This window comes from Canis lupus, chromosome 4 (assembly GCF_048164855.1).
Source record: "Canis lupus baileyi chromosome 4, mCanLup2.hap1, whole genome shotgun sequence".
Taxonomy (NCBI): Eukaryota; Metazoa; Chordata; class Mammalia; order Carnivora; family Canidae; genus Canis; species Canis lupus.
The window spans coordinates 69,030,244-69,046,251 of NC_132841.1; the positions used below are offsets into that span (position 1 = coordinate 69,030,244).

At 36.3% G+C, this 16,008-nt stretch overlaps 1 protein-coding gene across 12 annotated transcripts in view; it reads left to right on the top strand.

Annotated features, from left to right (window-relative positions):
• The window catches only part of C6 (complement C6), a 94,912-nt gene that overhangs the window by 55,952 nt on the left and 22,952 nt on the right, over nt 1-16,008 (top strand). For all 12 annotated transcript variants that reach the window (XM_072824758.1, XM_072824762.1, XM_072824759.1 and 9 more), the window contains 2 exons: nt 3,538-3,778; nt 9,060-9,182. In XM_072824758.1, the coding sequence (XP_072680859.1) occupies nt 3,538-3,778; nt 9,060-9,182 (364 nt within the window). The remainder of the gene's footprint in view (nt 1-3,537; nt 3,779-9,059; nt 9,183-16,008) is intronic.

A 16,008-nucleotide genomic window follows, 5' to 3' on the forward strand; every position in this document is an offset into this window, starting at 1 on the left:
GTTGTTAGAATTTAGGTTGTATCTAAGTAATAGATTTCTTCCATTAGTCTTACCAGGAACCAGTGAAACTCCTTCAATATGTAAAGATACATCTTCATCCATCAACCATTCTTCTTCTGTTCCTTTTTCTTTTATTGTTTGTATATTAAAACTCCTGGACGTATTTTTCAACTCTTAAATGATTTAGGAGATAGATTTCTATTAGACATTTTCAGACATTTACAAATGTCTTTTAAAATAGTATCTGTTCCTCACTACAACCACCACTGTATATTATTTGTTTTTTCCGAAGAGATATATGGGAAGACTGAGCCCTGAATCATGGAACCTGAAGGGGGAGGTGAGAAAAGTTACCAACACTGGAACAAAGGGGACCAGCAGCTGGAGGGCACCATTTTAAGGTTCCTCCTATGCGTGTATCATAGTGCCTTTCATATTTTAATTTAGTCATCCATTCATATGCTTACATAAATAAGATATTTTATAGCACTTTATAATTTTCCTAGGCATTTCATTTATCTTCAAAAGAACTCTAAGGGAATCAGAGTAGATCTTTTTAATATTTTACAGAGGAGTAAATTAGTCCATATATTTATTTTTAACTCAAGAAATATTTATCAGATATCTACCATGTGTCAAGTTTTCTTTTTATCATATGAAGTAATAGGTAGCCTAGTATCCCTCAGACTTACCAAATTATATTCTTTTTTCCTTTAAGTTTTTATTTTAATTCCAGTTAGTTAACATATAGTGTCATATTCGTCTCAAGTATACAATATAGTGATACAACAATCCATACATCACCTGGTGTTCATCATAAGTGTACTCCTTAATTCCCATCACCTATTTTACTCATGCCCCCTCAGCCCCCACTCAACCATAAGTTTTTTCTATATAATTAATAAGAGTCTGGTTTTTGATCTCTCTCTCTTTTTGTTCATTTGTCTTGTTTCTTAAATTTCACATATGAAATCATATGATATTTGTCTTTCTCTGACTGACTTATTTCACTTAGAGTTATACTCTTCTAGCATATTCCGCATCATTGCAAATAGCAAGATTTCATCCTTTTTTATGGTTGAGCAATACCAATTATTGTATTTTTTTTCTTCCAAGATTGTATTTAAATTCAAGTTAGTTAACATTTAGTATAGTATTGGTTTCAAGAGTAAAATATAATGAGTCATCACTGACATGTAATACCTAGTACTCATCACAACACATGCCCTCCTTAATGCCCATCACCCATTTAGCCCATCCCCCCATGCTTAAAACAAGTTAGAATCAGAATTACTAGGAAGTAAAAATATATCCCGTGGCCCTTCTCTTAACTTACTGATTCAGAATATCTGGGATTGGTCATGTGATTCTGGCTTTCTTTTTTTTAAGTCCCCCAGCTCACTCTAATATCATATCCAGGATTGGAAACAACTGCTTTAAAATATAGTTCATGATAAACAGGGAAACGGAGATGTTGAAAGGGACATAGATATATACATCAGTCTCAACATTAAGATTTGCTTCACAGAATTGGTTTATAAATGTTTCAGACATGCTAGAGAACACTTGTAAAACCCTTATCTGTGGATAAACGGTTGTTATTTGATCCTCTATAATCTGCCCCAAAGTGGAAACATTTTAGGCTATTCATATTATCTGTTGGAACTTATGAAATTGCTGATATACAACCATTTTTGACTTACAAAATTGTCAACTTCATCGAGGTCAACCCAACATCTTTGATTAGACTCCACAAAAATAAGGAATCTCAGGTTAAGTAGAAAATGCTACTATAACCTCTCTTAGTCTTCAAATAATGAAAACAAGTCACTACACACTTGAAAATCAATCCAAGCCCTTCAGTGGAGCTTAATGCTTTATTTATTTAATACATAATTTTCAGATCTGACTAAACATTTGTTGTGCAAATATTCTGTTTCAAAGACTAGTTGTCTTAGTAAGATTCAGTGCTTTTCTGAATTACTTTTTGAAGCTGAACCCACAAAAAGATGATGAAAATAAAGCAAGTTTTCTCAGAATATAAAAACAGATCATACATGGTTAATAACCTACTGCCATGTCATTTTTTAGTCTTATTTTCCCAGCATGAGTGCATGTACTTCATAAGTGTGTGTACTTGTGCTGAGTTGAGTTTCACTTGTATTTTTTACAATATAAATACAAAGTTTTGCTTGTATTTTTTACAATTTAGTTTGTAGAGCAACCTGGAAATTTTGGGCTATGCATTTCAATGCCCGTGTCTGCATGGACAGTTCAGATACTCTGGAAGTGAGTGTACTTCTTACTAAAAACAGAATGTCCCCCCAAACTTCCAAAGCCATGGTTCTATGACAAAATTCAAGTATTAAACTTGAAAAAGAATTAATGAACACTGAAAATGTAAGCTCCTCAAAAGGATAAACTTTGTCTATCTTGTGCATTCCTGTGTCCATAGCATCTGAGGTAGCTGAGCGATAAATGTGTTAAAGGCAGGAAGAGGGCAGGGTTGGAAAAGGGTAGGGGAGAGAGAGGGAAGAGAGTGAATGGTGACTCTTTTTCAATCCTTGTGATTGTTTCTTTTCTTTTGTGTTAGCAGCCATTTTATCCCATAATTATAGCACACAGGAAAATAGCTATTTAATAATTTATAGCTGCGATAAATTTCTTTTGCTAAAATATGCTTCTCTCTCTGCTATTACTCAAACACTACAGTTTGCTAAAATTGAGAGGTAAAGTATATAAAAATTTTTAAAAAGTACAGTACATATGGATACACTCATAAAACTCAGTGAGTATATAGAAGGACAATTTAATGGAACAAGATTTGGGTACAATACCAACCACCAAATCATAAATTAACCAGACATAACAAGAAATGATTAAAAAAAAACCCTCAAACAAATATTTCTGTTTATGCTTAGAGGAGAAAGAATATAAATAATTTTGTTTAGTTTTAAACCTAAGTAATTCTGAATCATAGCATTTTAGAGTTGAAAGGGATGTGGTATGTGACCCAATGCACTCATCTGTGCACCTGGTCACATTTCACAGACTCCTGGGGACTCAGAAATGTAAACACCTTTTCCTAGTTAGGAACAGAGCTGTGACTTGAATCTCAGTTGCAAACTTCCAATTAAAACTTTATGCAGTCCTTTTCCAAGGTTTCCTGTTAGCAAGGATTTCTAAATAAACACTCAGTAGGGACACAACCATGATTGACAATCAAGAGTGAAAGATTTACTTTTCTGATAATTGATTAGTTTTTGGTAGATCTGTCTACCAAACCTATGCCTCAGCCACAGAGTTTACATTACTGAGATAATCTCATTTGTTCAGGACTTTGAGGAAATAAAATGAAAATTCTAATTTTGTGTGTGAGCACGTGCCATAGAGAGTTAAAGTTGTTAGTGTGCTATGGTTGGGATGAAGCTAGTGATAAATAGATAACATTTAAATGCTTGACACTTCAAGCTTTCATTACCTTTAATTATCTTGTTTTCTTTTTTTTTTTCCCCCTCTTTTCTCCTCTCCATTTAGGATTCTAGTTTTACTAGGATCCATAAAGTGATAGAAGTTTTAAACTTCACAATGAAAACTAAAGATCTGCAGCTTTCTGACGTCTTTTTGAAAGCACTTAACCACCTGCCTCTAGAATACAACTTTGCCTTGTATAGCCGGATATTCGATGACTTTGGAACTCACTATTATACCTCTGGCTCCCTGGGTGGTGTGTATGACCTCCTCTACCAATATAGTGCTGAGGAACTCAGGAACTCAGGTAGGTTTTCTGCAGTCACCACCCCCTCCCCAACCCATTTTTCTGATTAGATTACATGCAATTCATTTTTCTCTTACTCTATCATTTTAATTCTTCTTTATTGACTTTTATTTATTTATTTATTTTTCTTCTTTATTGACTTTTAGACTCCACTTTATATCCAAAATGATAGGGAGAACAGCCAAAAGGTACATATTCAAGTAAACAAAAATAGAAAATTAGGACCAAAAAAGAAGAAAAAGTAAATATACTTAACCTCTTTGATTGGACATTAGATTTGTTTCTGTATTTCCTGACATCTAGAAACATCATAAGCTACACTGTAGTGGTAACCTAAAAGACAGATGCATGCTACTATCTCAAGAAAAATGAAATTTGTTCTGGAACTAAACTCTAAAAAATAATTTACCTATAGCAATTTTATAGGAGATAATACATTTTATAGAACAATAATTATAACAAATTTGCTAGTAGTCTTTTTCTTTTAATGATTTTTTAAGTAAAAGCCAAGGGCATAAGATAAAAGAACAGTTAAGGACTTGACTAGGGACTAAATATGGGTTAGATATGCACCAACTGGTGATAAAACTTGAAACCGGATGAGAAGCACTCTTTCAAGGAAAGTTTGCAACTTTATATTTTGGGATATAATTAAGGATTTTTTCTGCTTACATGTAAAATAACAATATAAACCTTGGTTTATAAATAAATCTTGGTTTCTTAACTATTAACTTAAATTGCCAATATTAGTTATTATTACAGCTTAAGCACCTTGGATAAATTTGCTTTCAGACTCCTTTTGTGAAATGACACAGGACCCTTGTAATGATTCTATCATGTGTCTCTTAAGGTCACGGTTAGGAAACTGTATGGTAACCAGAACTTAACTAAGCAATTGCCCCAGATAAATAAGAATTCTTGATCCTGTAATTTTATACAAAAGAAATCAGGGGGTGCCTGTGTGGTGCAGCCCATTGAGTGGCCAACTCTTGGTTTTGGCTCAGGTTATGATCTCAGGGTCCTGGGATCATGTCCCACGACCAGCTCTGCACTCAGCCTGGAGTCTGCTTCAGGATTCTCTCTCTCTCCTTCTGCCCCTCCCCCCACCTTCTCTCTCTCTCTTTCTCTCTCTCTCCTCTATCATATAAATAAATATATCTTTAAAAAAAAAAAAAGAAATCAGGAATTTGTTTAAAAAGACAATATCAAGCCAACCCTGGGGTCAACAGAGTATCAGGCCCTCTGTTCTTACATCTCATGATGGCAAATACTAATGGTTAATGTGGCTGCTCTGAGTTATTCCAGACTTTAAGTGACCAGATATCCCTCATGATCTGCTTTCCTAAGAGCAAAGACGGGATAAATGTCTTTGAGAAGGACCCTCAGGAAGAGGGCCCCCCCCCCCAAATTTTTATCTGAGAGAGTTACTGAAATCCAAAAGATTTATGCTGTGGTAGGCTTACCATATTGCCTAATTCTTATGTTCCATTTCAGTTATCCTTTCCACTGGAGCATTATTTGTATGATGAATTTGATATTGCTTGCCATGAGAATGCCACGTTAATACTGAGCAAAAATGGTTGGGGGAAATTTCTGGCCCTTGATTGGTTTTTGTCTCACCCCTAGGATGAAATTATTTTGGTCACTTACTGCTGTAGCCCAGAAAATAATTTCTCACTTGATCAACTATATTCATCATGCATTCAGAGCAAAGCCTCTAAAGGCTTAGAGATCAGGTCAGTTAAAGAACTATTTGAATCTTTAATTAACCTTCCAGCATTTTAATGGTTGAAGACCCATGACCAAAATGAAGTGATGAGCTATACTTTCCTACTAAAACATTCTCACCTTCCATCTCTTTCTCTATAGAGGTAGAAACAGATGTATATAATAAGGGAAAGAAAGAGAATGTGAGATATGATAGGAAACTAGAAATATATGACCATATACACTTACATCTTCATATACACACATAATATATATATAAAACATTTATATACACTGTATAATGTGTATATATATGTTCAATTAAATATATTTCTATATTTAATATATGTAATACATATTCTTATATTCAATAAGTATATATGTATTTATATCTGAGTCACAATAATAATATCGTGCACAGTTTTAATCATGGTTAAGATGAAGCACATCCAGACAGAAATATATTTCAATAAAATGGAATTCTCTGCTGGGTATGCTTACCTGTTTTTGCCTGCTCTCTAGATGAATATATATTCAGGCCTCCTCCTCTTTTTCCATTTCTTCTCCCTTTGTTTAGCCATAAAACTAGAGTATAGGCTTAGTTTTTATTTGCTTTATTCAATAGAATTGTATCCCTTGTCATTAATTTCAAAAACATAACCTGAATATTTCATGGTACCTTTTCTCCCCCAAGAAGAGGAAGACAAAATTAAATTGCTTTTTATTTGCATCCTTCATTTACTCCTCTATTGTTCCATGTCCCATAGTCAATTTAAAACCTTGAATAGAAGTTGACATTGCTTCAGTGTGCTAGGTGAAAAGAATTTCAGAAATATGGTAAAAACATTAAACAATTAAGATATCATAATATGCAAGATAGTAATTTTAAACTCTTTTTGTTGAGAACTCATTTCTTACTCTGAACTGGAAGAGAACAATTATAGCCCCCATCATTTATCTCTATGACATTTTTGACTAACACTGTTGACCTTTGCCCAGTCAGAGTAGCTCAGGATATTTCTGAAATACTTGTCTCTGTGCCACATCAGAGGGACATGCAGGTTTGAGAGGCCAAGTGTTGCATCACTCAGCATCTGGGTAGAGGTCAGGAAGCAAGCTACAGGACATGCAGGGGAAGAAAGGCTTATACAGAAAATCACTGATAAAGCCTTGATATTTTAATCACTGCATGACTGACACCATGGTTCTTATAAGGGATTCATCGTTCAAATCTTTAAACATTCTCTGTTAGCCCTCGGAAAATGAAATTAACCAAGTTGATAGTCAATTAATTATGTTATAGTTAATGAATTGGATGCATAAAATTTAATTTTTACTTATAAATAATAAAAACCTAATGAGAAAATTAAAAAAGGATGGTAACTATGCACTATAGATGCATTAAATTCCTAACATGACCAAAGCATTTGACCGACCTACTTATTAGAACATTACCAGAAGAAAATGACTCATATTTATTCAGCCTCACCAAAAAAGAAACTAGACCTTTTGGGGGGGGGGGGGGTTTAAAGATGCATAGTAAACATAAGGACTTCAAACTAAGACTTTTCACTACCAACTTATAATGCATCTCTTCAACTGTGTCAAACTATTGAAAATACTGTGAAGTAGGAAGACCCCAGCCCCTTCTACTTGGCCTCATTTCTCAGTGATCTGTGGGTTTAGAGTTCAGTTTCAGCATCACACCCAAACTGTGCCTCAAGCTCTAAAAACAGTCCTTTGCTGATTGTAATCTACAGCCCTAAATATCGGTATTTGATTAACTACTTTGCTTTGAGGTGCCTAGGAGCAGATAGTAACAACTCTATCTCTCCTGTGCATGTGTTTTGCAAGGCCATCTTTAACTAAACATCAAAAAAACAGAACTCTTATGTCAACCATACTTCAATTTACATAAGTTACATTAAAAACAAAACCAAATCTGGATTCTAACTTTGGTATCTCAGGTGGCAGGTCAGGAGGCTTAGGAAACTGTTAGGAAAAAGGAAACTGATTCTTTTCAAATTACCCCAGATGGGCAGCACCACCTCAGCCTACAAAGAGCCACACCTGTTTCCCTACACTGTGTCCCACTTAATCCCTGATGTCACATCGATTTAGATGTCATTGAGAATACAGGCAAGGATGGTGGTAGAAAAGAGTGACTCAAATGCCAAATTCTTTAACAAATGATGCTTAGAAGTTTGGTAAAAGACAAGAACAATGAAGACTAAAGATGTTAGAACTGAATGATCTGAGCCTTAAAGCATCAGGGTTTTGACAAGACTTGTAAACCTAGAGAGTCATCCAATGGCAGCACTGGGAAGCTGAGAAGATACCAACCCCAGCTATCCAAGGCTGGGAGTGAGGCAGTGTCCACCTCCCTTGGAGACAGCAGGAGAAACAAGGAGTACAGGCTTGTTTGAAGATAAGGAAGACAACAGTTAATGAGGACACTGAGAAGAGTTCATAGATCTGGAAGTCAGAATTCTGGAGAGAAAACAAAGTTGTGGAGAGATACAGGTAGAATGAGCAGCTGAGTCAGGGGGACAAGTATGAGAATGACTGTTCAGAGAAGGAGGGATGACCAACAAGATTTCCTTTTTAGGTGATGACCAGGAGTAAATGAGGTGGACTTGAGGCGGGAGAGCTAGGCTCTTGCCTCACAGAGTCAAAGAATGAATCTCGTGGGAGAAGGAGAGTGAGTAAAGCAATAGAGTTTTATTAAGTGAGGATACAGAGAAAGCTCTCAGGAGTGAGAGGGGTCCCAGTGGGGTTGCCAGTGTGGGCAACTTTTATTTAGAACTTCCCAGGAAAAATAAAAATTTTTTTAAAAAAATAGAACTTACCAGGGAGCCTGTGGCCTTATCATTCTTGTGATGTCCTGGTTCCAGTAAGTACTGGTGATTACATCTTTAATGGCTTCCTTTTAGGTCTGGTGATTCTTTGTTCGTCACAGGCGACTGTCAAGAAAACAAAAACAAAAAAATATCCTCTCCACCCACACTTAGGGCAGGGTTGTCTAGTGTGTTCCTAATTTCTGGTTTCCTTTCATCTCAGCATTTTGGGCAATTCCATGAGTGTGATCCCATAGCCCCCCCCATCTCTCCCTACCTAGCACCACCTACTCAGTGAGAAGCCTTACTCAGACTCAGGCCTCACAATATCAGCTATGACCCAGAAAGAAGGCATGACAGGGGTACACAGACAACATGTGTTCATCTCTTGATCTGCAGGTATTACAGTGGCCATGACCAGTAGGACAGGCAGGCTTTGAGGCTCATAGTGTGTAGGCAACAGGGGAGAGGCCAACATGAGCCCCCTTATATTTGCTTCTTAGGGCCAATGTTGAAGGGAGGGACTCATAATTCTTCCTCTGTTCAGGATCATCCCAGGGCCTGAAAGGGACTGAATCTGTAGGTGAAAGCTATTAATCATCCCAGCTTACAGGAATTGGAAAAGATGGAGCTGATAGAGTATCTGGAGCTCCCAAGTGCTCAGATCCTCACGCCCCTCTTCTCTCAATCCTCAGTGGTACATTCTCAGGATGTTTTATTTGTACCCCACTTCCTAGGTTTAACAGAGAAAGAAATCCAAAACTGTGTCTCGACTGAAACAAAGAAAAGTGTGCTTTTTTTTTCGAAAAAAGAAGTGGAACACAGGTGTACCACTAACAAGATGTCCAAGAAATACGAAGGTAAGAGTATTCTCTTAGCAACGTAGCCTGTCCTGAGATTGCAGTGATTTCAGTACCATATTATACTTGACTGTGCTATTTTTAACTTTCCTCTATTTCATTTACCTACCTCACAGCCGTTTGTGTGGTGATGGTGGGTTGGGGGGGTGGGTGGGCAGGAGGAGGAGAGAGTGAAAATAAAATATCATTAGCACTACTTAAAAGGGAAATAACTAAGGTTTTTGTAATCTCATACTTGGTTGTTTTACATTTATTGATTCTTCCCATGGGCTGAACTCAATATTAGGCATTGTGATGTTGGTTGTCGAGAAGGCCTATCAAGGAGCTTACAAGCTATATGAATAAGCAACCATTAAAAATACAGACTGCTAAGAGACTAAGAGAGATATATAAAAGCTCCAGCAACAATGCCAGAAACCTCAGTATTGTCTTCAATTTCTCCCTCTTTCTAGCCTCCACATCCAATAAGTAATCACTCTACATCCTTGATATTTTTCCCAGTGACCCCCATCTCTTCATTTCTACCAGCATGTCCTCTGTTCATTATTTCCAACCTGGATTACCACAGAAGCCTCCTAACTGTCCCCTTGCCTCTCCCATTGCCTTCTGCCAATCTATTCAACACATATTCTGTGACAGGAAACTTTTCCAAGGTGAACCTTATGGTGCGATTCTCATGCCTTAAACATGTCATGGCCTTAAAGAAAATTCCTACCTTTCTCTCTCTCTCTCTCTCTCTGCTTAGCTAAACTAGAAACTCCTTATTTAGGAGCTATGCTCTCTCTCGTGCCTTGCCATTATAAATAACTCCTTCCTCTGTGTAATGTTCTCTTGTTCCCTGACTGCCTTACTGATTGCTACTCATTCTGCTAACAATGAAGGGAAGCAGAATCACCGAAACTCCTAAAATATGAAGCTCATATTCTCCTGGAGAGACAGATAAGGAACAAACAAAAATATTTACTATAATAATAAATAGATAATTTTGAATATCGGAGCATACAGATCATCTACATGTATATGCCCATGTTAAGCGTAAGCAAAATAAGAAGAATTGATTTGACAACTATGCATTCATGTTATAGCAAAAAAAGGAAAAAGGAAAAGTGAACATGCATAACAGATGAATAGCCTAGTAATATAAACCAAAGAATGGTTATAGGTTCTATACCAGTTTCTCAAACAATATATAAATTTAATAAGAATGTGAATTCAATAAATCAAGTGTCCAGAGACAAAAAGATCATAAGAATTAATTGAAAAGGTAGATTTCAAAGCTAAGTTACAAAGATAAACGAACACTGAAAAATATCACCATTATAGTTCTAAATAAATTAGATACTGCAAGAACAAAATATAATTGCCTGAAAATAAAACCAAGACAGTTAATCACATGTAGGACGGACTTCAAGTAATTCATAATAAATGCAGAGAAAAATTTGGATATTAACAGTTACTAAGGAAAATCTAATGAAAATGGAATGACAAATGTAATTTAATCTGTGAGAATTTGTGTTCCTGAAATAGAGATCCCAAGAACTCAAACAGGAAAACTGTTAAGAAAAAAACAAAACAAAATACAGCTATTTATGAATACATCCCTGCCTGAAATAAAGGAAGAAATTTGTTTTGATTACATGCATTAGAAATACTGTTCAAATATACAACTTCAAGACAAGACATAGTTAATTTACTAAATACAAAGATTTTATTTTTTTTAAGATTTTATTTGTTTGAGAGAGAGAGAGAGAGAGGCAGAGACACAGGCAGAGGCTAGAAACAGGCTCCATGCAGGGAGCCCGATGTGGGACTTGATCCCAGGTCTCCAGGATCATGGCCCAGGCTGAAGGCGGTGCTAAACCACTGAGCCACCTGGGCTGCCCAATACAAAGATTTCAAAAATAAATTCTTCAGGTACCTTGAATGACCGAACAAATCTCCTACAGAACAACAAAAACAAAATCTGGCCTCTGACTTCTTCATAGCTAAATTCAATGCTATAAGATAATAATGACCGCAAATTTCTGAGAGAGGGGGGAAAAAGTAATTTCCTATATGAAGGTAACAGGAAGACATCTAAAAATGTGAGAGAATTCTGAGAATATACATTCTTGGGTACTTACTGAAAAAGAAAGAAAACCTGCTTAATTATAAAATCCATCCATCAAAGAGATGAGAAAATGTCAAATAAGGACACTGCAAAGTCAGAGACTGTTAGAATGGTCTCCAAACTGGTTTTTCAATTATTATTATTATTTTTTAATTATTCATTGTTACCCATTGTTACATTGCTATTGCTAATACCCCTGAACTGGGTGAACTCTCCACGCAGAAATGAAAAGTTTCTAGGGGATGTAGTAATTTCTAAACCTACAGAATGGAGTCCAATCTTTTTGGCTTCTCATCCATATCCTCTCTGTTTTGCTGTTTGCTCTTCCCCTACCTGCACCTTCAACTTCAACTCAAGCAGATGTCCATATGCACTGTCTCCAGAACATGGCACATCTGCCCCTCATTCCAGGTCTTTGCCCATGCTGGGAGGGCATTGCCCCCCACCATGACTTAGCTCTGCCTCAAAGTCTTTTCATAGTGCCACCCTCCCTAAGTGCCTAAGATTGCAGAATTCTTCCCCTGCCCTAACTCAGGAATCACAAATTGCTGTACCACTCTGTACCACTTAGCCAAACTATTTTCTTGGTCTTTTTGTGTACCTTTCTTTCCCTTCTCTACTTTCCCTTCTTATCTTTCTTCCTTCCTTTTTTATGGCTCTATAATTTTGCTAGTATTATTTATGTACCTGTTTTGTCTCCTCATTGAGAGTCTAAGTCCTTCAAATACAAAAGGCATATTTTATATTTCTCTCAGTCTTCAGTACCTGGCATATAGCAGATTCTCAATAAATGTTTATTAATCATGATGAAAATTTACCTAAAATCAAACCACATTTAAGAATAAAGCACACATGAACACACAATTTCTAGAGACATATAAACTACCAAAACTGAAACAGGAAGAAATAAAAAATCTGAACAGACCCATAACCAGCAAGGAAATTGAAGCAGTCATCAAAAACTTCCCAACAGATGAGTCCAGGGCCAGATGGCTTCCCAGGGCAATTCTACCAAACATTTAAAGAAGAAATAATACCTATTCTACTGAAGTTGTTTCAAAAAATAGAAATGGAAGGAAAACTTCCAGACTCATTCCATAAAGCCAGCATTACTTTGATCCCAAAACCAGACAAAGACCCCACCAAAAAAGGAGAATTACATACCAATATCCCTGGTGAACATGGATGCCAAAATTCTCACCGAAATACTAGCCAATAGGATCTAACAGTACACTAAAAGGATTAGTCACCACAACCAAGTGGGATTTATTCCTGGGCTGCAAGGGTGGTTCAACATCCACAAATCAATCAATGTGATGCACCACATTTATAATAAGGACAAGAACCATACAATCCTCTCAATAGATGCAGAAAAAGCATTTGACAAAGCACAGCATCCTTTCTTGATGAAAAGTCTTCACAGTGTTGGGATAGAGGCAACATACGTTGATATCATAAAAGCCATATATGAAAGCCCACAGTAATATCATTCTCAAACTGAGAGTTTTTCCCCTAGGATCAGGAACACAGGAAGGATGTCCACTATCACCACTGCTATTCAAAATAGTACTAGAAGTCTTAGCCTCAGCAATCAGACAACAAAAGAACAAAAATAAATAAAAGGCATCTAAATTGGCAAAGAAGAAGTTAAACTGTCACTCTTTGCAGATGACATGATACTCTATATGGAAAACCCAAAAAATCCAAATTTCTAGAACTCATGCAGGAATTCAGCAAACTGGCAGGATATAAAATCAATGCACATAAATCAGTTGCATTTCTATACACTTGCAATGTGACAGAAAGAAATTAAAGAGTCAATCCCATTTACAATTGCATCTAAAACCATAAGATACCTAAGAGTAAACCTAATCAAAGAGGCAAAAGTATGTACTTAGAAAACTATAGAACACTCATGAAAGAAATTGAAGAAGACACAAATAAATGGAAAAACATTCCATGATCATGGGTCGTAAGAACAAATATTGCTAAAATGTCTATGCTACCTAGAGCAATCTATACATTCAGTGCAACCCCTATCAAAATACCATCAACTTATTTCACAGAGTTGGAACAAATAATCCTAAAATTTATATTTAACCAGAAAAGACCCTGAATAGCCAAAGGATTGTTGAAAAAAGAAAACTAAAACTGGTGGCATCACAATTCCAGAGTTCAAACTCTATTACAAAGCTGTGATCATCAAGGGAGTACAGTACTGGAACAAAAAAAGACATATAGATCAATGGAACAGAATAGAGAATCCAGAAATGGATGCTCAACTAATTTTTGACAAAGCAGGAAAAAAAAAAGACTGTCTCTTCAACAAATGGTGTTGGGAAAATTGAACAGCCACATGTAGAAGAATGAAACTGGACCATTTCCTCACTCATACACAAAAATAGACTCAAAAATGGAAGAAAGACCTAAATGTGAGACAGGAATCCATCAAAATCCTAGAGGAGAACACAGGCAGCAATCTCTGTGACTTCAGCCACAGCAGCTTCTTGCTAGACACACTTCCAAAGGCAAAGGAAACAAAGGCAAAAATGAACTATTGGGACTTCATCAAGATAAAAAGCTTTTGCACAGGAAAAGAAACAGTCAACAAAACCAAAAGGCAACCCACAGAATGGGAGAAGATATTTGCAAATGACACATCCAATAAAGGGCTAGTATTCAAAATCTATAAAGAATTTATCAAACTCAACACCCAAAGAACAAATAATCCAATCAAGAAATGGGCAGAAGACATTGAACAGAAACATCTCCAAAGAAGACATACAAATGGCCAACAATCACATGAAAAAATGCTCAATGTCACTTGGCATCAAGGAAATACAAATCAAAACCACAATGAGATACCACCTCACACAAGTCAGAATGGCTAAAAAATAACAAATCAGGAAACAACAGATGTTGGCAAGGATGGGGAGAAAGAGGAACCCTCTTACATCATTGGTGGGAATACAAACTGGTACAGCCACTCTGGAAAACAGTATGGAGGTTCTCAAACAGTTGAAAATAGAGCTACTCTATGACCCAGCAATTGCACTACTGGGTATTTACCCCAGAGATGCAAATGTAGTGATCCAAACGGGAACCTGCCCGTTAAAGTATATAGCAGCAATGTCCACAATAGCCAAGCTATGGAAAGAGCCCAGATGTCCATTGACAGATGAATGGATAAAGAAGATGTGGTACACATATACAATGGACTACTACTCAGCCATCAACAAAACAATGAAATGCCATTTGCAACAATGTGGATGAATGTCATTGAGGATGTTATGCTAAGTGAAATAAGTCAATCAGAGAAAGACAATTGTCGTATGATTTCACTCATAAATGGAATTAAAAAACAAAATAGAGGGGATCCCTGGGTGGCGCAGCGGTTTGGCGCCTGCCTTTGGCCAGGGGCGCGATCCTGGAGACCCGGGATCGAATCCCACATCGGGGTCCCGGTGCATGGAGCCTGCTTCTCCCTCTGCCTGCGTCTCTCTCTCTCTCTCTCCCTCTCTCTCTCTCTCTCTGACCATCATAAATAAATAAAAATTAAAAAAAAAAACAAAAAAAAACAAACAAAATAGAGGATCATAGGAGAATAGAGGAAAAAAATAAAACAAGATGGAATCAGAGAGGGAGACAAACCATAAGAAATCCTTAATCATAGGAAACAAATTGAGAGTCACTGGAGAAGAGAGGGGTAACAGATAGAATAACTAAGTGATGAACATTAAGGAGGGCATGTGATGTAATAAGGACTGGGATTATATAAGATAATGAATCACTGACCTCTACCTCTGAAACCAATAAGACATTATATGCTAATTGAATTTAAATAAACTTTTGAAACAATAAAGTTTTTCAAAAGAGTAAAGCACACACAAGAGCATAATTTGTCTGTTTCTAATCCTGAACTCATTTAATCAAATGAACTCCAAACTTTTTATTTATTTATTTTTTTAATTTTATTTATTTATTCATGAAAGACACAGAGAGGGAGAGATAGGTAGAGACACAGGCAGAGGGAGAGGCAGACTCCATGCAGGGAGCCTGATGTGGGACTCGATCCCGGGATTCCAGGACCATACCCTGAGCCGAAGGCAGACGCCCAACTGCTGAGCCACCCAGGCATCCCACTCCAAACTTTTTAAATCTGTAATAATATCATTAAAGTTTTTTTTACTATATATCCCTAATATACTGAGTAAAAAAATACTAACAAACTTTATAAATGTAGTATTCTAAAAACATATTATGCACACAAAATATATGCAAATGTAGAAAAGAGAAAAAATTTTAAGATAGCCTATATGAAATAAATAGAATTTTTATTGTCTTACTCATATTATAATGACAAATTAATATATTCATAAAAACTCCTTGAAATTTGTGATATGTTTTGGGCAGCTTTGATGTCAATCCCATATTGTGGCTCATGAGAAACTTGTATAAGAAATAGAAACATCTGTTCTTCCTCCTACTAGTTGTTTTGCTTGTGTTTGCACTATTGGTATCATCTTCAATAAGCATTTCTTCCTGAAATCTTTTTAAACCACTTGTTCACTTGTAAGAGTTAGTTTTGTTCAAACTAGCTAATGGAGTAGTAAACAGTAATACTCACTCCTTCAGGATCCCACGCTTGTCATTTTTGACTCTTACTAGTGTCAATCCATTCATGAAATACCTGGTATCAATCAAATGTGAACTAAC